General features: G+C 33.7%; 1 protein-coding gene across 2 annotated transcripts; it reads left to right on the forward strand.

Annotated features, from left to right (window-relative positions):
- Positions 1-128: 128 nt before the first annotated feature.
- On the forward strand, positions 129-24,998 carry LOC132544896 (drebrin-like protein B). Of its 2 annotated transcripts, none has more exons than XM_060208548.1 (13): positions 129-211; positions 4,283-4,338; positions 4,536-4,648; positions 4,948-5,022; positions 5,729-5,869; positions 6,403-6,480; positions 7,512-7,598; positions 14,199-14,318; positions 14,904-14,984; positions 15,950-16,071; positions 17,122-17,552; positions 17,936-18,079; positions 19,206-24,998. In XM_060208548.1, exons 1-13 carry the CDS (start codon positions 129-131, stop codon positions 19,340-19,342), a joined length of 1,668 nt encoding a protein of 555 aa, XP_060064531.1. In that variant the 3' UTR covers positions 19,343-24,998. The 2 variants fall into 2 exon arrangements, with proteins under 2 accessions (XP_060064531.1, XP_060064532.1); XM_060208549.1 differs by having other exon boundaries at positions 17,939-18,079.
- The last annotated feature ends 222 nt before the right edge of the window (positions 24,999-25,220 follow it).

Below are 25,220 nucleotides of genomic sequence, written 5' to 3' on the forward strand. Positions count from 1 at the left end.
TTTCGACGGTCATGCCAGTATGCAACACTTTCCTTTCTGTACAGATTATGCCCCGAGGGTAACTGCAAACTGTGACACTACTACACTTGATTTGGTGACGTAGTACACAAGCACATGCTGGAAGCAGGATGGCGCTTGATATGAGGAAAAACCAAGATGCACTTATCAAGGCTTATCGGGCAGTTGTGGATGACAAGTCTGAAACGGATTGGTGAGATTAATCTTTCATAAGATAGGAAATTGTTTGGATCATTTTTCAGCAATCTCCAAGTCTGCACAAATCTGAAATATCTGGTTGATATCGCCAACCCGCCCATTTTCTCTTGTCCGTGTCACTCCCAAATGTTTACTTCCGGTTATTGTTTCGCTTTAGTTTTAATACATCTGGACCGATGGCTCAACCAAATAATTCTAGATATGTAGGTCATAATACGACCTATAAATTAAAGTCATTCTGTGTGTTGTCAGGACCATCGACATAGTAGACTTGCTGAATTGGTCCCCGAACTGCGTGACCGCATCAAAGTCGATTTCACCTGTTGAACATTTGACTCACTTTGTGCGGTATGGTATGAATCATCAACGCACATCACAGCATAGCCCGTTATCACTTGGTCCTGGGTTAATGAAAGTTTGCGATCTGCTTTTTTTGTGATCTTTGCTTTCATTTTCTTATGAAAAATGTAGACCCTGTTAAGAATGAGATGGATAGATATTTGTCATATAGAGTTGGAGAATACTTAAAGGTTGCCCAACCACATAATACTCATCTGACTCTCTTCTCAAGCTGATATACTTAATCTATGATTGACCTACCATCATGACTTTGCCCCAAATTTGATCCAGAGTAATCTGCAGTATATTGCTTAACACAAAAAATGTAGATTTGCAAAGAAATGTTTATATAAAACTGTATGTAACAGAGGTCATTATTTATTTCAATGTCTCCGCTAAGTATCGAACCCAGACCTCTGGCTTACTAGTCTGATGCTCAACCAATCAAGCTAAAGAGAATTTCTCTCTAGACGAGTGGTATATTGCGGCTAGTATTTTACCAGGATTACATTTACAATTCATCAGATTTTTGGCAATGTATTTTGATAAAACTGTTAAATTGAGTTTCACATGTGATAGAGAGCTGGGACAAAAAAGATTTGTCTTAAATTGCCATCCATCAATAGCTGTAGAGAAATTGAATGCATGCACATCTGACTTGTGCCAGGAGAACAATTTTTATAAAACTCTACCAAATGAATATGTCTAAGCACAGCCCTTTCCTCAACCTCAAAACATGAACTGTCTAAAGTCATGGCCTGACAAAAATGGATACATGATTTGAAGAAAAATTAGTGGCTTTGGATGTTAAATGAACATGGAAACGTAAGTATTACATATCTTAGCTGATTTATTTTGTCAGCAACTACACTGCATTTTCTTAAAAGGTTGTGTCATGATATTTAGTACCACACAAGGCAGGGCTCTCACACCCCATTTTGGGACTGGGGCCCGGGGCCCTTAGAATTGGGAAAACTTTGGGTCTAAATTGGGAAAAAAATGATTTTGCATTGGGAATTATTCGGCCCCAAATCTGGCAGATCGAGAGCCCTGCAAGGTATCTGTATGCAATGTCTACAAATTTATGCTTTAGACTAAAGTCATTACCATCTGACTCAAAAACAAGAGTTATGATTATTATGAATAGGAAAATCAAAGTAATCTGTTGGCTTACTTTTAAACAGCGACATATATATATATATTTTATTACTGTATTGGTGAAAAAACATAAATTTATTGTACATATTTTTATTTTGAATGAAAGCCTGTGGAAAAAGTATCTAGTTTGTTGAAAGAAAGTTGGAGAAGGATTCAGGAAAGTAATAACTCTGTAACAAATGTTAAGCTTCCTTATCTTATGATATTACATTTCACACTTGATTGTAATTTCAAGGGCTTGTTCTCAGTATCAGGGTTTCTGTCGACAGCTGATAGATAAAATTTGAGGGAAGTAGATGATGATGAAGATAAAGGGCCTCATGAGGGAATATCACATTTCCTTGTGTCGCAAGTTGTGTAATATGAAGTTACCTTAAATATACACATATAATGCATACTTTTTAAAGAAATTTTCCTTTTTCAAAAACATGATGTGCATCATACACAAGAACAATGCATTTTCTTGAAAGTTCATAATCTGACTCGGTCCCATATATATGCCAATGCTTCTGTGTACTCAGTTTTGAGTTTTAATGAAAATGTTGATATTTTCTTGTTCATTCTTAATCGCAAGTTGTGTTACCTGATTGCCTGTTCTGTCATTAAGTCAGGGTCATCAAACAATATAAATATGATGTCAACCATTGGCAAGGTTAAGTCAGAGACATCAAACTTTATAGATATGTTGCCAACTGTTGGCAAGGCTAAGTCAGAAACGTCAAACCATTGGCAAGGCTTTTATCTCCTTATTTCTCCATTCGGGAACAAAACGTTCAGTTGGGAAGGAAATTTTTGTGAATGAGGCCAAAACAAATCCATTAGGGAATGAGGCCCACTGGGATAGAACCACAAAGATAAGCACAAAGTTATTGGATCAAGACATTCATTTTATATATAAGAGAGACAATTAACACTTAACATTAAGATTTCAATCAGTTACATATATCTGTATGTCTCATTCAAAATCACCATGCATAAACTCCCTGTCAAACTTTTCTCACCAGAGGAAGGGGCATATGTATTTTGCAATTTACATTAAAAAAATGCTGTTTTTGACCCAATTTTTTAAATTTATCACTATAACTGCACAGCATATAATTAAGTACAATTACCTATTTTAATTACCGGTAGGGATTAAACTATACTTAATGTATAGACACTGTATTCATTTATGACAGACTCAAGAAAGAATATTGCTAGCTTGTGCGAAAAATTATTCGTCATGAGTCATGGTAACCACATACGAAAAAAAAATTGAAGAGTGTGTTGGTTGCTATAGTCGGTATGTTCTGAGTACTGACTATTGCCTTTTGTTCTGCCTTGTGCGTCACAAACTTTTAATATTTTTGATTTCTTTTGAAAAACACCTGAACCAATTTCAGTGAAATTTTGCAAAAACCTCTCATGGCTTAAGATGCACCAAAATTGTAAATTATATGATCCACAACCCCTAGGGGCCTGAGAGGTAGGGCCAAAAATGGTCAAACTGATTCAAAATTCAAAAATCTTCTTCTCAGTACCCAGATAAAGTAGAACTAACTACTCTGCCTGCATGGAAAAGCCTTCCTATATTTTACTAAAATTGTAAACTATATGATCCCCAACCCCTAGGGGTCTGAGAGGTGGGGCCGAAATGGGTCAGATTGATTGAAACTTCAAAAATCTTCTTCTCAAAACCCAGATAAAATAGAACCAACTACTTTTAATGGATGAAATTGTCTTACAATTTTTTTCCAAGCTGAGGGACACTCATTTCCCCCTGAGGAGGGGGTAAAATTTATGACAGTTCATATAGGAAAATTACATTTTTGAGCATTATTTGTTAATATTCTTTCAGAAATAGTCCAAACTTGGTTAGAATTATTAGTATTAAGATGGCAGTTTGATAAGATGCAAATGTTGACTTAGGCTGACCCCCAGGAGCCAATGGGCAGGCTAAAAATGGGTCAAACTGACTGAAATTCAAAGATATTCTCAATACCAAGATATGATAGAATCTATTAAATAATGTTCATGGATGGAAGAGTTTACATAGGAAATATCAATATTTTATTGTAATTTGTTTTAATTCAAACATGGTTAGAAGCCTTAGCATGGGATAGCAGTTAATGTTGTAAAGGCAGTTTACATTTGCACAATATGTGTATCCTACTCTCTGTAACAAAATCATTTCTTTGGCATGTTTCAAGGAACATTGTAACTCAGGTGACTGTTAGGCCCTTCAGGAGAGCATTTAGTTGCTGTTTGTCACTCTGTCCATCATGCTTTTGTCCGGCGCATATCACAAAGACTATAAGAGGTATCAACATGAAACTTTATAGGAAAATAGATCTGGATAAGGAGAAGTGCCTCTCTCCTTTTGTATAATTTAGGAGTTATTGAAACTTTGTGTATACATTTGTCATACTAAGAGAATGTGCAGTATACCAAATTCAGGGCCTGCAATGTTTTAATTATAGAATTATTGTCCTTTGATTAAATTTTGTGTCCAAAAAAGTTGTTTTCAGAGACCATTCATCAATTTCACTGATACTCTTGTTTTAATTTTTGATTTTATTATTTTTTACAGGTTGATATTCGGATATGAAGGTCAATCTTCAACCCTCAAATTGGTTGCAAAAGGAGGTAGGATTTTGTAAAATATTTCATTGATAACATTTAGATTAATATTCAAAATAATTAGTCTGTAGGTTTCAAGACATGTTAAATTGTAATGGTAAGTTATTGAGAGGATTTAAGAAATAACGTTGTTATGCTGGTCTACTAAGGTCAGTAAAGTTATCATGTGTTGGTTTTGCATTAGAAGTCTATTGTTTTAACAGATGGGGGAATTGAGGAGATGGCGGACGACCTGAATGGTTCAAAGATTATGTACGCTTACTGTAAGGTGATGGACCCTAACACCAACCTGCCCAAATATGTCCTCATTAACTGGGTGAGTAGGCTAGTCTACATCCTCTTAATATGATTATTATGGGGTCAAATTTTCACTGACAGTTCTTAACTCTTTGTTCGTATATCCATTTGAAATGATAAAAATAATAAGACATGTTGTGATCTTTGACATCATGTTTTTATACACACAGAGTTACATAACATGGATTGAATCCCCTTTTCTTCCTTGAAGTCTTCAACAACAACAACAACAATAATAATAACAACAACAACATTGAGTAATCACATACATTAGTTGTGTAACATGGCCTCTAACTTTAATATTTCTATTTTTTCCAGCAAGGAGAAGCAGCTCCAGAAGCTATGAAATTCAAATGTGCCAATCATGTGCGGGATGTCAGTGGCTTTCTCAAGGTATCCCAGCCTCATTCTGGTTCAGGACTTCTCAACAGTTTGGAGTAGGAATTGGAAAGCTGAAATTCAGTCTGTGGAATCTAGCATGTTATTAAATGAAAGCTATATATATGTTAGGTTCATGTCTGTAGAAACTTGAAGGTTGGACATGTGATTATAATTTTATACAGAAAATGAAGCATTAAGGGAGATAATCCTATTGAAGTAAGACAATATACTACTCTGCTAGGGAGATCTTTTTCAGTCAGGTGAGCATAAGACTAGAAAGCCAGAGGTCCCAGGTTTGAATCCTGATGGAGACAGTGAAATGAATAAAGACCTCTATTACCTTGGTGCCCATGTAGAGACTTGGGAATAATGCTAAATTTAAGGACAAGATATTTCCTGGAAGGTGGGAGATGGTGGGTGGTTTGTAACACTTGTAAATATCAGTAAAATATTTGACGCAACATATCTCTGGGCTGACAATGTTCGATTGATTAAGTTTAGCGTTTACTAACTTTGTGGTTAGTTAAAGGGGTATATACAGTGAGCTCTCCCCCAAAATTAAAAATTTATCCTTGTGGACATATCATACAACTATTTTGGTGGGGATTAACCTGTTCACTCTGGTCCACAAGTATGTATAAGATAGATTAGTCAGAGATTTTATTATGATATACTTTAAAGGATCAATGATTACAGGAAAAGGATTGTCTCTTTTTAGCCAGTTCATGTGACCATTCAAGCACGAAGCGATGATGATGTGGATGAGGACATCATTGTTGGCAAGGTTTCCAAGGCATCAGGAGCCAATTATAGTGCACACAGTGAGAAACCCAAGAAACCAGCAAAAGATGGCCCTGTGGTAAGATACTCATAACAGTATTTATACAGCAGTATTGAAACCCCCCACCTCCACCCTGTTTAACATTTAAAATTGATTCATCTGGTATCAAGGTTCATACGGCCAAATTTTGTTTGGTTTGTACAGTAGAGGTAAGTGTCGTGTGCTGAAATTAGAGTATAGTGTATCTATAAAGAGAGTTGTGACCCTATGTTCTTCAGCATTTGGAGACACTATGTATTGCATGGGTTTATGATTAATATTGATTGTGTGTACATGTTAATTTTCTTCACAATGGTCAGGGTTATACAAGAACAGCAAGCTTTTAGAGATACTGGTACATTGGACTGGTGTACATAATAATTAATTTACAATTTTGAGATACGAAAGTTTAGCCATAAATCCAAAATGAACTTTGAACACTGCAAAATTCATCTGTAAAAAACAGGATAGGGACTCCCTTTGGGAAATCAGATGGCAGCGGGAATTATAAAGAAGTTTTGTGATAAGTCAGTATAATACTGTTGTAAGCTTGTAAATCCTCTCTGTTTCAGGGCTCTGTGTACAAGAGAGTGAATATTGCTAATGAAATCAACACCAAAACTCGTGATGAATTCTGGGCTGAGGCGGAGGTGGGTTGAAAGTTATATATATATTATATATATGAAGAGACATTGGATGAACAATTTCAGTTTTAATGATTTAAAAATAGAAAATTTCCGGTTATTCTTTTTTTTTTGAGACAAAAAATACTGGTGGTTTTAATCATCTAGCAGGTTGTAATTTTGTCAAGGTCTGACTGGAGATCGAATTGGAGAGTTTTGTATAAAATGAATTTTTTGGAAGATACTTTTGTGTACAATATACAATAATAGTCCAAACTCAATTGAATGTCTCTATGGAACACCTAGGCACAAAGAGGAGCAAACACTATTGTTTGTAAAAGAGGAATATGGAACATCAGATTTCTTCTACTGAAAATTGGTAGTATCATACATTGAAAAGACATATGTTGTTGAAAAGATTTTTAAGAAATGTAATACACTGACTGTACTGTAATACACTGTACTGTAATGCACAGTTTAGCTGTTTGTTTTCAAAAGGTCAATATTTCCGCCATTTCATAGAGCATTAACACAATCCTGAAAATTTGATCTATGAAAATAATTAGATGTGTAAATATTATCTATGATGTTATAAAACTGCTATTGAAGGTGATCATCTTACCCTTACTGTCACTAACTGACTGCAACATCTCTAAATGTCTAAACTATTGCTAGGTATAGTTGTTTAGAACTGGTTATTTGTTACAAAGTAAAGAATACTTAAATTTACAAGTATAAATCAGTATTGTAAATGATATTGTCGTGGAATTTGATAAATATATAATCAATCACATATTTGTAACTCGTCTTCAGGAAAAATATCAGATAGCCATATACATCCAGATCACACAAGGTTTACGTTTTGAAATTAACTCTCATTTTATATGAAAAGCACAAAAATTTTAATTCTGTATCAACATCTTAGATAGGTCAATTGTTAATGTACCAAACAAAACCAGCAGGTTTCTCAGTCACACAAAAGTCCGTTGGATTTCACTCAAAATTAATTATGTGGACTATTTTCCAACCATGATGACACAACAATTTACTGCATACAGAAAGAGGAACAAAAACGAATCGCTGAGGAACGGAAAAAAAATCAAAGTGAAAGACATCGTGAGGTGGTGGAGAGGAAGGAAAGGGAGGTAATAGGAGTTAGAACACTTTGGCATGTGGTCTGTCGTGGTGTGGCTGTTGTTCTAACAAGAATGGCTTCTTTGTTTTGCTGTATCTAGTATTTTTATTTACTGATTCTCTCTCAGACTTTTATCTTAAATGATAACATGTATCTAACACTTGTGCCAGTTCTTCATCATTTCAGTAGTTTTGGCCATATTGAACTGTAGACTATGCTACAATACCTTGTATTCTCTCTGTAGCTTTCTGGTGTCTTGTGTTAAAGTTCTAAAATGCAAACAGCTAGAAAGAAAAGAAAAAAAAATATTGACAAACATGACTACCAGAAAAAATTTACAGGTGCATTGGTTTGGACCTATAAATTAATTTAATATTTGTTTTGTAAGTAAACAGCTATCTGGGAACTGTTGGGGTATACACGACAGATAAGGACCAGCTAATTTTCATTATGAAACCATTTTAGTAATATCCATTATGGGACAAAATTGTTCAACATATCGTTAATCAATTTTCAGTTTGACTGTTTGTGTTACAAAAATGCTGTTGAGTCAGTTTGTTTTTCTACATCATTGATATTTGATTTGATTGAATTAACACAGCATTGTTTTGTTAACTAGACATTGCCTACATACACATATGTGGACTGCACTACAAATTTGTGGTACTTTATTATCCTCCACATTCTGAAGGAAGTGGGTGTATCTCAATATTTCCTTTGAAGTCCTGTGTACAAAAGGAACATATTTTCAGATATATGTGGAAAATATCATCAGTTGTACTTGCAATGATTTTTAGATACTGAAGGACAGACACAGGTTTTAGTTTACAGCTGATGTAGATATTAGTCACTAAGAAGGACTAACACAGGTTTTGTTATACAGCTGATGTAGATATTTGTCACTATGAAGGACAGACACAGGTTTTAGTTTACAGCTGATGTAGATATTAGTCACTAAGAAGGACTAACACAGGTTTTGTTATACAGCTGATGTTGATATCAGTCACTATGAAGGACAGACACAGGCTTTAGTATACAGCTGATGTAGATATTTGTCACTATGAAGGACAGACACAGGTTTTAGTTTACAGCTGATGTAGATATTTGTCACTATGAAGGACAGACACAGGTTTTAGTTTACAGCTGATGTAGATATTTGTGACTATGAAGGACAGACACAGGTTTCAGTATACAGCTGATGTAGATATTTGTCACTATGAAGGACAGACACAGGTTTTAGTATACAGCTGATGTAGATACTGACGTAAAACTGAAGGACTGACACAGGTTTCAGTATACAGCTGATGTAGATATTTGTCACTATGAAGGACAGACACCGGTTTTAGTATACAGCTGATGTAGAGTATACAGCTGATGTAGATATTTGTGACTATGAAGGACAGACACAGGTTTTAGTATACAGCTGATGTAGAGTATACAGCTGATGTAGATATTTGTGACTATAAAGGACAGACACAGGTTTTAGTATACAGCTGATGTAGAGTATACAGCTGATGTAGATATTTGTCACTATGAAGGACAGACACAGGTTTTAGTATACAGCTGATGTAGATATTTGTGACTATGAAGGACAGACACAAGTTTCATTATTCAGCTGATGTAGATATTTGTCACTATGAAGGACAGACACAGGTTTTAGTATGCAGCTGATGTAGATATTTGTGACTATGAAGGACAGACACAGGTTTCAGTATACAGCTGATGTCACTATGAAGGACAGACACAGGTTTCAGTATACAGCTGATGTAGATATTTGTCACTATGAAGGACAGACACAGGTTTCAGTATACAGCTGATGTAGAGTATACAGCTGATGTAGATATCAGTTACTATGAAGGACTGACACAGGTTTTAGTTTACAGCTGATGTAGACATTATATATATACACAGTATTGTTCTATCTAACATATTAGTCACAACTTCATGAACTCAAACTTTCTTTAACAAAAAATCTTCCACTTGCTAGACCAAGGAATGTATTGTTTTTAGGACAGATTTGATATTTAAAATGTTTGTAGATAAAGTAAAAAATGTTGCTAGCTTTGGAGTGGTGAATGCCGGAGATGCTATATAACTGCAGTTTATTTACAGTAATATTGACTTCACGTATCAGGTATTTGCAATGTCAATTATATGGAGAAGTCACCTTTTGCCAGTACAAGAAGTAATGACATCATCGATTTTTACTGTGATGGCACATTTAATATACATTAAAGAAATATTTGTTTCCTTTAAAATTTCTGTTTCCAGTTGATAATTAGGAAACATTTTGTTGCAATCAATATCTCCTTATCCTGAAAATCTAATTTTAATTTTAATGATACAATTAAGAATTTGTGAAATGCTTTATGACAATGGTCGTAGGTTTATAAACATTTCAGATTCTTTGATTGCAGGATACCTGTATTTGGAAACAAAATTTCTCTGAAGCCTTATATCTGTCTATTGTGTTTTTGTGACTTGTTAAAATATATAAAATTTAGTTGCAAGTGCTCATTAGTATCAAATATCTACATTTCTTACATCCTTGATACTCCAGGGGTTACAATCACTTCTGCTCTCTGCATTCCCAAACATGTCATGGCAAAATCGAAGGTTCCATGTGCAACACCTTGTGGACAAGATGAAAAGTCTAGTTTAATCGTTTGATATACATCAAACAAATCTTGAGGTTATATTACAGTTTATTGTAATGAAGTTGGGTTTTTTCGTCCTTTGTAATCTTCAAAAGGAGCGTATCAGCCTGTGATTTGTCAGGGTTTTTTTTCTCCTGAAACCATTCAAATAACACCGCTTGTTCCTGCAATGTTGCCATGACATGTTCCAGGGGTGCAGAGAGCAAGAGTGATTGTAAATCAGTAGATGAAATTTGAGCATGCACAATGAAGTATATATGGTTGCCTTTGTATCTATTACTTATGATATAGGTACATCGAACATGTAGTATAGGATAGTAATGTATGCTGTGTACATGTTATAATCAAAGTAAGGTGTACAATGAAACATGTCTGTTCTAAAACCTTTGTTCTACAACATTCTGTATATGTCTGTTCTAAAACCTTTGTTCAACAACATCCTGTATATGTCTGTTCTAAAACCTTTGTTCTACAACATTCTGTATATGTCTGTTCTAAAACCTTTGTTCTACAACATCCTGTATATGTCTGTTCTAAAACCTGTGTTCTACAACATTCTGTATATGTCTGTTCTAAAACCTTTGTTCTACAACATCCTGTATATGTCTGTTCTAAAATGTCTGTTCTAAAACCTTTGTTCTACAACATCCTGTATATGTCTGTTCTAAAACCTTTGTTCTACAACATTCTGTATATGTCTGTTCTAAAACCTTTGTTCTACAACATCCTGTATATGTCTGTTCTAAAACCTGTGTCCTACAACATCCTGTATATGTCTGTTCTAAAACCTGTGTCCTACAACATCCTGTATATGTCTGTTCTAAAACCTTTGTCCTACAACATCCTATATATGTCTGTTCTAAAACCTGTGTCCTACAACATCCTGTATATGTCTGTTCTAAAACCTGTGTCTTACAACATCCTGTATATGTCTGTTCTAAAACCTGTGTTCTACAACATTCTGTATATGTCTGTTCTAAAACCTGTGTCCTACAACATCCTGTATATGTCTGTTCTAAAACCTTTGTTCTACAACATTCTGTATATGTCTGTTCTAAAACCTGTATCCTACAACATCCTGTATATGTCTGTTCTAAAACCTGTGTCCTACAACATCCTGTATATGTCTGTTCTAAAACCTGTGTTCTACAACATTCTGTATATGTCTGTTCTAAAACCTGTGTCCTACAACATCCTGTATATGTCTGTTCTAAAACCTTTGTTCTACAACATTCTGTATATGTCTGTTCTAAAACCTTTGTCCTACAACATCCTGTATATGTCTGTTCTAAAACCTTTGTTCTACAACATTCTGTATATGTCTGTTCTAAAACCTTTGTCCTACAACATCCTGTATATGTCTGTTCTAAAACCTGTGTCCTACAACATCCTGTATATGTCTGTTCTAAAACCTGTGTTCTACAACATCCTGTATATGTCTGTTCTAAAACCTTTGTTCTACAACATCCTATATATGTCTGTTCTAAAACCTGTGTCCTACAACATCCTGTATATGTCTGTTCTAAAACCTTTGTTCTACAACATTCTGTATATGTCTGTTCTAAAACCTGTATCCTACAACATCCTGTATATGTCTGTTCTAAAACCTGTGTCCTACAACATCCTGTATATGTCTGTTCTAAAACCTGTGTTCTACAACATTCTGTATGTGTCTGTTCTAAAACCTTTGTTCTACAACATTCTGTATATGTCTGTTCTAAAACCTGTGTCCTACAACATCCTGTATATGTCTGTTCTAAAACCTTTGTTCTACAACATTCTGTATATGTCTGTTCTAAAACCTGTATCCTACAACATCCTGTATATGTCTGTTCTAAAACCTTTGTTCTACAACATCCTGTATATGTCTGTTCTAAAACCTTTGTTCTACAACATTCTGTATATGTCTGTTCTAAAACCTGTGTTCTACAACATTCTGTATATGTCTATTCTAAAACCTTTGTTCTACAACATCCTGTATATGTCTGTTCTAAAACCTTTGTTCTACAACATTCTGTATATGTCTGTTCTAAAACCTGTGTTCTACAACATTCTGCATATGTCTGTTCTAAAACCTTTGTCCTACAACATTCTGTATAATCCCAATGTAACATTGTCAAGCAGTCACTACAACGACAATACATATATAAAAACCTACAGGAGTAAGAAAACATCTGATCGATGAAGGGAAAGCTTATTAAGTTCAAAATCTAGAAATGAAAAATTCCTTTTTCCTACGTATTCAGACGTTCTGTCTAAACTGACCAATATGTTTCACTGTGGTTGGATTAGACAGGTTTCATTCTACAGTGAGATTGAGATAGTTATAATCATAGAAAATATGATGAAATGTTTGGGAAATTTTCTTATCTGGATTGATAATGAAAGTACTTGATAATAAAATTGTTTGATTTGTAAATACAACCACACATATTCCAAGAGTATGAATTTTTCTTGTTTCTTCAAGCTTTCATTCCAGTCTCCTTGCATGCATATCCATGGTTCTGACTGGCAGGGTTTTGTTGATCATATCAGCTGGAACAATGATTCATTATGAATAATATTTAAAGGAACAATAGTCATAGAATATTGATTATCAGTGGTGGCTTTGTCCATCCATCTGTCTGTTATTATTTTTCCAGGATCATATCACAAGAACAATAAGAGATATCAACATGAAACTTCTTAGGTAGATAGGTCTTGATACGGAGAAGTGCGGAGTATCAGAACCATAACTCTTTTTTGCATAATTTAGGAGTTATTGCCCTTTGTTATTTCACATATTTGAATTTGTCTAAATTAGCCATTTTGGAACTAGGATTTATTTGGGGAGATTCCATCAGTTTATTATGTTACTAGCTTCATCATTGTGCTAGGTGTATGAAAAATATTACAAATTTTCTGAAAATATCTTTTAAAACTATGAATTGCTATCAGCTTTGATTGATGAGAAACTGGAAGTTGTGCACCTCTCATGTTGTTAATTTGTAATTGTTCCTATGTAGTTTCTAGTTTCAGCTGGCATGTATCTAAAGTCACTGCTTCCTTAATTATTTTTTAATCATACAGATTTTTAGAATGTGTGCTTCTATTAACATTTTCTAGTATACTCAAGCTTAAACTTGTCAGTGAATTTATAACAGAAATGTTTCTAGTGTATTGAAGGTCTTAATGTATAGGCCATGGAAAGTATTAAAAAGACACTCAGATATTAAATATGGTGCAAACATTAAATAATTGTTATGCTGTCTGAAGGGAGAGCTCATAGTAGTTTAAGTAATCCTAATTTTGAAGATATAAAAAAATTCTATCGCATGTTACAAGAAGCGTTGTAACTCAAGTCACCATTAAGGCCCTTTGGGCCTCATGTTATACTCCAAGAAGAATGTTTGTCTGTATGTCCTGTTTGTCTGTCCATCATCATTTTGTTTGGAGCATATCACAAAAACCATATAAGAGGTATCAACATGAAACTTCATAGGTAGATAGATCTTAATAAGTAGAGTGCAGTGTTTAAGATCCATAACTCTCTTACATAATTTAGTAGTTATTGAAACTTGGTGTATACACTGGTCATATTAAGAAAACTTGCATTATACCAAATTCAGGGCCTGAACATGATAAATACGTTACCTTCCAGCTGTGAAAAATTCAGTCATTTGTAAAGTAACAGATTATGACACTTAATCTCATTCTTAAGTTTTAAATTGTGAAGCATTGATGCCGAAATGTTTAGCTGCTGATATTTTGATAAAATTACATTTCAGATATTTCTGACAAAAGTATTTTTTCTGATTCTTGAAATGAAATTTCTTGATTGAATTGAAAATATACTTGTTGAAAAAAATAAGTAAACTTTGTTGAAGGTAGAATTCATTTTTATATTTTTTCCTTTTGAATTTCAAGAAAAACTGTTTATAAATATAATGCTTGAAAAAAATGTGTTTTGCCAGAAACAAGAAACAGAGAAACGTGAGGCACAGGTGCGAGAACGAATGAAGGCTATTACAGAACAGCGCAAATTGGAGCGTCGTCTAAGTCAGCAAGACTCCGAGTCTGAAAAACAACGATGGGTAGGCTATCTCTGAATTGTGTGTAGTAAACATCACTTAAATTTTGACTTTGAAATTCTGTTAATACTCTTCATTTGAAATCTTTTATTTATACATAGTTGATAATCATACCTATACCTGACACTTACCGAAGGATAGATAAAAATATCTTTGTCTGTTCATCTGTCCATTCTTCCATCCATCTGTCTGTCCAACTGTCTGTGGAAAGCTTGTTTGCAAGATATCATGCCAACCTTTTGACAGATTTAGTTCATATTCTTACTGTCAAATTCTGTGCCTGATTGGATTTTGTTTGTCAAGGATGAAGGTCAAAGGTCATCCTGAGATATAGAATTTGGAAATTTCTCAGAATGGTGTACATGGAGTAGGTAAATTAGAAATTTGCTTTATGGAATAGATACTGTGTTATCAGATTACAATGAAATTTTCGTTATGACTCTTATGTGATACACGGAGCCTGATGTTATAACTTCATGACCAAAGAAATGATATATAGTGAGATTATCAAAAATACTCTTGACTGTCAAACAAAAATAGAGATGGAGGTAAATAAGATTTTAACACAAATGTATCTTATTTCTAAAGGAAAAGGAACAGGCAGCAGCATTTCAAGAAGAAACAGAAAGAGGAAAGCGAAGCGATATATTAAGGAGGGAACGTGCAGCAGTAAGTTTTATAGATAAATATAAATAAAGCTGAACTCTGATGTAGAAATGCTGAACTTGAGACTGAAAAATAAGCTGAACTCAGAAACAGAAATGAACTGAACGTAAGACTGAAAAATAAGCTGAACTCAGAAACACAAATGAACTGAACGTAAGACTGAAAAATAAGCTGAACTTAGAAACAGAAATGAACTGAACGTAAGACTGAAAAATAAGCTGAACTCAGAAACAGAAATGAACTGAACGTAAGACTGAAAAATAAGCTGAACTCAGAAACAGAAATGAACTGAACGTAAGACTGAAAAATAAGCTGAACTCAGAAACAGAAATGAACTGAACGTAAGGCTAAAAAAATCAAAATAAAATGAACACCTACACAGAAATAAGATGAACTCCGAAACAGAAATAAGCTGAAGTTATACACAGAAATAAGCTGAAGTTATACACAGAAATAAGCTGAAGTCATACACAGAAATAAGCTTAAGTTATACACAGAAATAAGTTGAACTCAGACACAGAAATAAGCCAAAACTTAGACACAGAAACAAACTTAACATGGACACAGAAATAAGTTTAACTCAGATATTAATAAGCTAAATTCAGAAACAATATGAAACTGACCCCAATAATATTGTTTACAATTTTATCAAATCTATCACTGTTGTCTTGAAAATGTTGATACAGTGTACACTTCTTCAATGCTGTTTTTTGGGTTTTTTTTTTTTTTGGCTACTTAAGACCAAACAAAAAATTGAAAAACTGAATTTTCTGCAGTGAAATTTGAGTACATTATTCCTATTTGATGATGTATTGGCTTTTCCACAGTTATTGATATATCAACAACTTACTGGGACTGTAATTAGTGGTCTTATTGTAGCACAACACTTCAAAAAGTTCTAAAATAAGATCAATGTTAAAAATGTACAATATATAGGTAGGACATATATCTCCAATCATCTTTTACAGGAAGCATCTAAACTGACCTCCAATTCAGCCGCTAATGCAAGGGCGTTGTTCCGTAGGAAAGAATCGGAGAGTATGGATGAACCGCCATCTCCTATCAGGAGAGGGCCACCTCCCCCTCCAAAGTAAGTTTGGTCACATGAGATTCAAGGCTGTTTTGTATTTCCTCTCTGATGTGTTGCTTGTCAGTCTATTTGCTGTCCATACAACTCTGATGTTGACCATCTGAGAAGTACAGGGTAGTTCTTTCAATGTCAGATATACGATTCCTTTGTCACAAGTTGTGAATATTCTATTTCGATATTGATCTGAAAAACAAAATGGCAGATGATTAATGGCATTAGATTAGATTGCAATTTTCTATTTTTGCTGTTTCTCAGTAAGTATAGGAATTATATATATTCCCTTTAATCCTTAGTGGAAAAATAAAAAATGACAGGTTTATAATGTTAAACTTTGTTATTTATTTACCTCTTGATGTAAACAAATAAAGATAATAAAAAGGATACCAAAATGATATAAAACCAAAAAAGATCCAGGATCTGGTCGTATGTGACTGTGCTTTAGATCATATATAGTTCTGTATTCTGCACAAAAATCACTCCAGGATCTTGTCGTATGTGACTGTGCTTTAGATCATATATAGTTCTGTATTCTGCACAAAGATCACTCCAGGATCTTGTCGTATGTGACTGTGAGCCAATAATGATCATATGTAGTTGTGTACATAGATCACTCTAGGATCTTGTCGTATGTGACTGTGAGCCAATAATGATCATATGTAGTTGTGTACATAGATCACTCTAGGATCTTGTCGTATGTGGCTGTGAGCCAATAATGATCATATGTAGTTGTGTACATAGATCAATCAAGGATCTAATTAGATATTACACAATATGTTCTGTACATTGATTTTATTTTTTTGGTTTTATATGGTATTGATAGTGTTACCTTAATCCTGCAATAAGCCGAAGGAGCCATTATAAAAAATTCTAGTTCAAAGCTAGAGATGGGCTTATTATAGGACAGTGAAATTATCTGTCATTCTTCTGAGGGGTGGTAGATAGGATTGGGAAACCAGATAAATAGATGGCTACAATTCCGTTGGAGCAATAAGAGGTTTATATTGATGTTTACTTGTTTACGTCTATTTGATTAGTGATGTTGTGCTTCAGGAAACTTCGGCAGCCAGCCTTTCTTCATCAAGAACAGCAACATCACGAACCGAAAAAACCAATCATTTTGCCGACAGAAAATACTAGTGACAGCGTCTTATCTCAAGATCAGAACCAGTCAAATCACCATGTGAGGGAACCCTCCCCTCCTCCTAGGGAACCTTCCCCGCCCCCAAGAGAACCTTCCCCGCCCCCTAGAGAACCTTCCCCACCCCCAAGAGAACCATCTCCTCCCCCTAGGGAGCCTTCCCCAGAGACTCAGCAGCCAGTGATGCGGAATCCTTCACCCCAACAGCCAGTAATGAGGGACCCATCACCTCCTCCTCAAGACACACAGTTACCTAGGGGCCGTAACCTCCTTGCTGAAGGACTGCCAAAACGTCAGTACTCAGACGACGAGGAGGAGAAGGATGATGACTGGGATGATAATGGTAGGGATACATTCCTTGTATCATTAGGTTTTCAATCGGACCAACCTGATTCATGGTCGAGACTCATTTTCAAATCTTTTCAGATGTTTTTTTTTTCTAACGATGATTGTCTTTTCATGTTTTTCAAGATAGTTTTCTTAACAAGAATTCACAAACCGAAACAAAAATTCCTAAGGAAACTGATTTACTGATCATAAATATATATAACTACATACATTAATGTTTACACTTGTAATAGATGTTTGATCTCTGAAATTTCCTGTAGACCAGTTTGAAACATGTCCAAATTTCATAAAATTTGGAATCAGATATATACACTGTAATTCAACATTCAACATGTCTGTTAGATAAGAAAGATTAAAAATGAATTCATTATATTACAGAAGATAGTCCTCCTGAGGTGCCCTCAGTACATGCTGTCCAGCCTCAGTTTGAAGAAGGTGAGATTGATGCTTACCAACAACAGATGCAGGAGGAAGCTGAGGACCAAGGAGTTTGTGCACGGGCACTCTACGACTACCAAGCAGGTATGTCTGGTTTCAGATTTTAAAAAATATTTTATATGTCCAGCCATGGAATTGGGGGAAGGAGATAGCACTACCAGTGTTAATTATATCCTGCCACATCCTGTTTCTTCATCAGTGTCATATTTTGAGAAAAGACTAAGGTCATATTTACCCCATAGTATCATATTATGAGGTTCTATCCCTGATCTCGATGTCAGAACAAACAAAAACAGAAACAAAAAAAAGTTTATATTACAATCTTTACTGTTATTGGAAACATGCTTTTCACCAGAAACTGGATGGCATCAAAATTCACAATTTTTATAAATAATTTTGTAGACACATAACTTGTGGGAATTCTTTGAGTAGATGTCATGAATTTTTTAATTGTACTCAAAATATCCTTTAGATATGCTTATTTAAAAAATTGAATAACTGGATAAAAATTCCTTTATTTACAACAATTGAGAAAAAGTTATACGAACTTGTATTAATCATTCTTGTTGGTCCTGTGATGAAAGTGTGCGAGGATCCTGATGTGTTGGAAATCACTTGTACCCTCGGTAAACCATATGGTCAGACAGGTGACCACATACAGTTCCATTTTAATCAGGGAAACAAACAGTGGCCTTTTTAGGTGAAAGGCGAGTACATTAACACTGTGCCACCTGATCATCATTTGGTCATTTGGTCTGAAGCATACTGAGATGAAAAGAAATCAATTTTGTATAAATATTTGGTCTTAGTAGTGGAAATCAAGGAAATTCTCTAAAATTCTTCTTTTGTTAAAATGCCTTATTCTGTCCTGATTTTGTCTGAAGCATACCTTGTAGAAAGGAACCAATAGAGGAAATAACGTTCTTAGAAACTCCTATTTCTGTACAAGGATATTGTACATGTTTGGTCTGAAGCAATTTTTTATGAATAGGGAATCTGATTTCTGTTTAACCACAAAGCCAGGACCCAATAAAGAAATTAATTCAGAAATTATTTGTCATATTTGAAATTCTTTGATACCTGGTAAATGAATAACTAGGTGAGTTAGCCAGGTGAGCGATGCAGGCCCCTTGGGCATCTTGTTCTTACTTTCCAGATGAAATAGCTAATGTTTAAACATTAATCCTATCTGCTTCCTTTCTTACTGTAGCGGATGAGACTGAAATAACCTTTGACCCTGATGACATCATCACAAAAGTTGAACAGATTGACCCTGGATGGTGGATGGGCACGGACCCCTCAGGAAACCATGGAATGTTTCCATCAAACTATGTTGAGCTCATATAATTTTTTCAAATATCACAAGCAGTTGGAGAACAGTGTGAGCCATAGATATGTGATATTCACCTTCAAACAAAATTAAAGCTGTGCACAGAGCATTGTCAATCATACGTTTAGAAATTGGTGTTAAAGTGTTTGTGATTGAAACATTTGTTCATTGCAAAATTGGATGTATTTTTGTTTTGAAAAAGGAAGTGATGTAGACTAATTGCTTTGATAACACAGACCCTTACACGCTTGCTGTTCCATCTTAAACAGAAACACTATAGTTATGATATAGTAATGCTACGTTAATGCTATAGAAGTGTTATGGAAATTATACGATAGTATTACCCAAATGGTATGAAGTGTGATGGAAATGCTACGGATGATGCTTTGAAAACGCTAAGTTTTTTTGTAAAATACAGAATGTGTTTTGATTTGTAAGAAAGACAATACTTATACTACAGTCTACATTACTTTATCTATTTAATGTTGAGAGCCAATCAAAATAGCTTCTGGTAGATGATGGATGTAAAAAAGGAGTAATTTGTATAAATGTCAAAATGTTGCCAGAAATGACCTTTTTAAGCATTTGAACTACGTCTGAATTACAGGTCTTGCGACATCTCCAGATCCATATTCAGACTTGTTTAGTTGCTTTATTACAATACATTTTACATATCTCACATCAGGTCATTTTATTTATCGCATATAAAGTTAATTCATGGTTGAGTGAGTTTTAGTTAATAGACAAAAAAGTCAAGATGTTCCAGGGCATGTACGCTGAACAGGTACTAGACACACCTGGATTGTTTGTCTCAGATGACTGCATAAAGGTGACACCTATTTTCATAACCGACTGTTTTACACCAGAAACAAGTCTTAATTGATGTGATATAAAGCTGATGCGGTATAGGAAATGATGTTGAGTTGATCAAGATTTAGACGTATACCTGTACAGCCAGCCCTTCAAAATAGTAGACTTCAAATAAATTACTTTTTACAGATTTCGTTTTGGATATAATCAATCATAAAATAAATTATATATTTTCATAAAAAGTATGAATCGTAAAATTTTTAATCACATGTTTAATAGATGTTTTTCGAGTGGGAAGCCAAAAACGCTGCACAGTAGTAGTAAGGAAAGGGCCCCGATATGTTCTAGTAGTGGAACGGATATGCTACAGTTAAAAGTTAAAATGGAACAGAAAAACGTGGATTGATCTGTGTGATAGGAAATATGAAAATTTTGGAAATTTGGAATATTTTTTGTTGCCAAGTTATGTATGCAGAGATTAGGGGAAAATATCCTAACAACATTTTATGACTAGCTGTCTAATATTGTTATTTTGTATATGTAGCCAAACAGATGTGTTGTTATAGAAACATACTTTTAAAAGTCATCCAATCAGAAATGGTGTTATTCAAATAATTTTGGAAATTCAGAAATTTTGTAGAAGTGAATTCAGAAATGACATTTTGCAAATAGTTCAGATGTGTAATTCTGATTGTGATAAGCATTTGGATAAGATAAGTATTATTTTAATGGCTAATGTTAAATGTAAAAACTTGTTTATTTTTTACGCTGACTATTTGTCGATGGATAAACAACCCATTGTAAACAATTATTGTAAGCATAACTGGTTTGTCAGGGTTGATATTTAACAGCTGCAGGTTGTTCTATATATATCTATTTTAAATGTGAAACTTTCTTGATAATATCCGCTGTCAGCATGTTTCCATTTTAATTTGATAAAAATTAATATTGTGTGTAAAGATGAATATGGATTCTTTTATAGAAAATTGTAAAAATTATATCTTCAGCTGCTTGCGTTGTTCATGTTAGTCTATTAAGCATCTGCTCAGGAAGTGACAGGAGTAAGAAAGATTTCACACCTCAGACCAACAACGGGCTTCTACATGTATTCCCCATTCCATGTTTGCTTTTTGTGTGAACTTCACTGGTTTTCTTGCCAATGACTCCATTGTTTGCTATTTCTTTGAATAGAAAGAAATGAAAAAATTAAGAAATCTGACCTACATTTATCTCCTCTGTTTGATTATTGTAGTACTACATCAATGGTAAACTTTCTATATTCTGAGGTTGAATTCTTGCTCAACCAATGAAGGGAGAACTGTTTCCTGGATAATGATATAGCATATGTTCAGATTTCCTTAGGGAATTACAGTAGATATGGGCAGGCATAATACCAAGAGTGGGCTTTTTTTTTTTTAAATAAATATGGTATGTCAGATTCTTTAAAATCATTCTTTATACCTTAAAAAAAAAAAATCCTGCGGAAATAATTTTTTTGAAAATAATTGGTAGGTTTAAAATATATATCTCTGTAGCTGTAATTTTGGAGTTTCCATTTTCATTTGTCTTTTTCAATGCCCTACTTGTGTTGTTTATTGAAAACCTTTTTTTTTTTAAGAAAATTTAAGTTTTGTTATCATGTTGAATACTGCCCGGTTGCAGTCTGTCATTTTGTCCCCTGTTATTCTGATTTACACTGAAGACTTGTGGATTCCTCTAGGAACCACAATCGACTGAGGTTGTTCTCTTTCATTGGATTATACTATTGTTATGTTCTGTGCACTAGTTTTATACATCATCCACATTACTTTTATATAGCCAAGTCCCTTTCAACCAAAAATACAGCAGGGGAAATACATTAAAATTCTGTATCGAGACAGTAGAAATCACATTTACAAGTATTTTATTGTGTACTTAATAAAAATCTAGAAGTATTATTTTGTGAATTTGTATTTTTAATAATTTTAATTGAAATGTCTTAAATCATTGTCCATGACTAATGACTTGTTTTTTGTATACCTGGTAAAATTGTGTCTGGTTTGTAGGTTTACTTTGTAGACGATTTTCTGAAGGCTATTCCAGTAAAACATGGACTTGACCGCAGGACTTAAATCACATCTATAAATGGTTTGGTTTCCAGTCTATAACTTCTAAGAAAGAAATATAACTCTTTTGGTAGTACACCTAAACAAAACCATGAGTCCTGGGCTTAGATAGATGTTTAACTGGAATAATGTGGAGGAAAAATGTACTAAATTGTATGTGAAAGGTTTTCTTGGTTAAATGTGAAGTCTATCAGGTGAACCAATGAGCTTTGTGTCAGGTGTTTCTGGGGAGCTTTGACCTGGATTTTACCTGTAGATGTTGCCTAAAGTTTCTACTTGCCAGCTGACTTGTTTGCTGTTTCCAGCGATCTATATAACAGATCACAGGATGATGATTTAAGATAAAACTGTCTTATTCATACATATATTATCAACTCATCCATCAAACACTAGAAATTATTTAATCATTATGACAGACTACTAACACAATTTTGAAATGTTTTTGACCTCACAATTTTGATGTGGATGGGACAGTGCAACTTGTCTGTTGTATCCTGTTGAAACCTGTCCCAAATCCATATCATCTCTCTAGCAACATGATTTCTCTTAGGATTTTGATCCAAGAGAATGAATACATATACAAGGGTTAACTAAGAGACATGTTTCTGCTCAAGGGTTATAAAGTCAAGGTCACTGTTTCTATTTATAGAAATTGGTTTAATAATGACTTTTCTGCACTGGAGAAGGAGTGTTGCGTGTCTCAGATTTTTTTTATATAATGCTTGTTTATAATACAATAATTATTTGATTTTTGTTCTTATTTATAAATTTAAAAAAAAATCATAAACAAACATACAATCTCAACAGATTTCTGCAAATTGTAGATGATTATTTATTCTGATAAGATTTGAGACATCTTCATCCATTATCTTGTGTTTCAGATTGTTAAATCATCTCATGCAGAGATGAACGTTATTAGATATATGTTTATTCAAGACAGAAATTTTCAGCTTATAAAAACTTCAGTAGAAGCAGACATAAACCTAATGATGGAATTTATAATATTCAGTACACTTGTATCAATAAAATCGTATTTTTCTTCCTTACCTTATAACAAATCATAAATTAAAAAAAAAAAAAAAAAAATGGAAGTCTGCATGTTGAGTAAAGTGTCCTTTTTCATCACTTTGATATCAATTTTGGAGTCATACGTTTCTCTTTGCTCATAAAATCCCATGGTAACATGGAACATTTTTCCAAACATTAAAGAGCTCTATGTTACAGGCACAAACAGATATGAAAGCATTATCCCCCAATATTTGATGATACTGTAAATATTTGATAGTGGTCAGAGGTTGAACTGTCGCAAATAGAACATTGTCAAAACCATCTGCATTTGAATATGTTATATAAATCTATTCATGTTTTCTCTCATGCTCACACTTGAAAACTTCATAAAAAATATATGATTTGTTAAATTTTTTATTTGTTTGAGTAGCAGTAACTGTGTTGATGTACGTAGGCTTCAATTGTTTGCGGCATCTGTGTCATATCTATTTATAGGAAAACTATTATATATAATTATATTATGTTAATTGTGTTTTTGTCTTGGTTGTTAGCTTCATAGCGTTTCATTTAGATTAAGATTTTATATATAATAGGATTTTGTTATTTTCTTTGAAAAATGATAAACTGTCAGAATATAGATAAGTCATACTTGGTATATAAATTGGTTTTATAAACAATCTGCAATTGAGAAGAATGGTTGAATGAAGAAAAACGTTGAAAGATATTGGAAAAAATTTATCTTTTTTTTTCATAGAATTATTTCTGTAGGAAATTTTATAATTTCTAAAGTCTATGAAACAGATTATAGTCAATACATAATAAGCATTACATACATATTCTACATTCCAATAAAAACTTGTGATTTCTCATCTTGATTGATTGATTTCATTTACTATATTGGAGTAAAAATTTCTTGGTACATTTACAAGAATAATTGAAATTTTGTGAAGAATGGAAGTTGCTCAACGCCCTTGCCAGTGGCAACCAAGGGACGAGAATCACCGGATCACATTGATCATATCTGTTTGTTTAAAAGATATTTACTCAGTATTTATTTGAACATCATGGAAAACAATGAAAATGATAGATTTATAAAACAAAATTAGATTCTAAGGAAATATAAGATTTCAACAATCATACAAGTGTAAGATATTCTACAGGAAAAAAATTTGTAAATCACTGTTTCTTCGGGGTTTTTTTATCTATGCAAACTTTCTTTAGTTCAGCGCATGCTACATATATGGTATTTCATTATTATATTCTATAACGGTCAGACCGTAAAAATAGTATTATTATTGTTGTGTTGTCCGATTTGAAAAATTTGGTATATATTATGAATGTTTTTAAAAACATAATTCTTCTTCTCTTTATGGGTAATGGCTCAATATCAAAAAGTGCTTGTTTTTCTGTTTTAGGGTGAGGATTTCAGAATTTGCCAATGCTGTCTCTGTTTGGTTCTTCACCAATTTGCACTAGTCTGTATGGTTGTTAAACAAGATGAAAATATCATCAATGGTATATAGTTTTGCCCTGCTTGGATTCCCATGCTTAACTTTATATAAATGGATTGATGAAATGTATTATTATAAATATATCAGTTTTACACTGTGGAATCGAACAATATTTGTAGATTTTCTGACAGTCTCCTCAACTATATAGAGGTATCATGTTTACAGGTATATTATTGCTAATATGATTTACTGAGAAATAATAAATAGCTTCCTTCAAAGGATTCTAGAAACATCAATAATATTTGTTGTATTTTTCTGCTCAAGACGACCAATCACCATCATCTGACCCATTACCTTTGAACACTTTGTAATCTGACCACTGACACTTGACCTCTAACCCCTTTTTGATTTGACTGCCGACATTTTACCTTTGAATGCTGTGTACTCTGACCTCATACCTTTGACCTTTAAACATGGGGTCTGATCTTTGACCCTTGACCTATTGATACTGCTCTGACCTT

The sequence above is a fragment of the Ylistrum balloti genome, unplaced genomic scaffold (genome assembly GCF_031769215.1).
Source record: "Ylistrum balloti isolate Yb309-2 unplaced genomic scaffold, AGI_CSIRO_Ybal_v1 Utg369814, whole genome shotgun sequence".
NCBI lineage: Eukaryota > Metazoa > Mollusca > Bivalvia > Pectinida > Pectinidae > Ylistrum > Ylistrum balloti.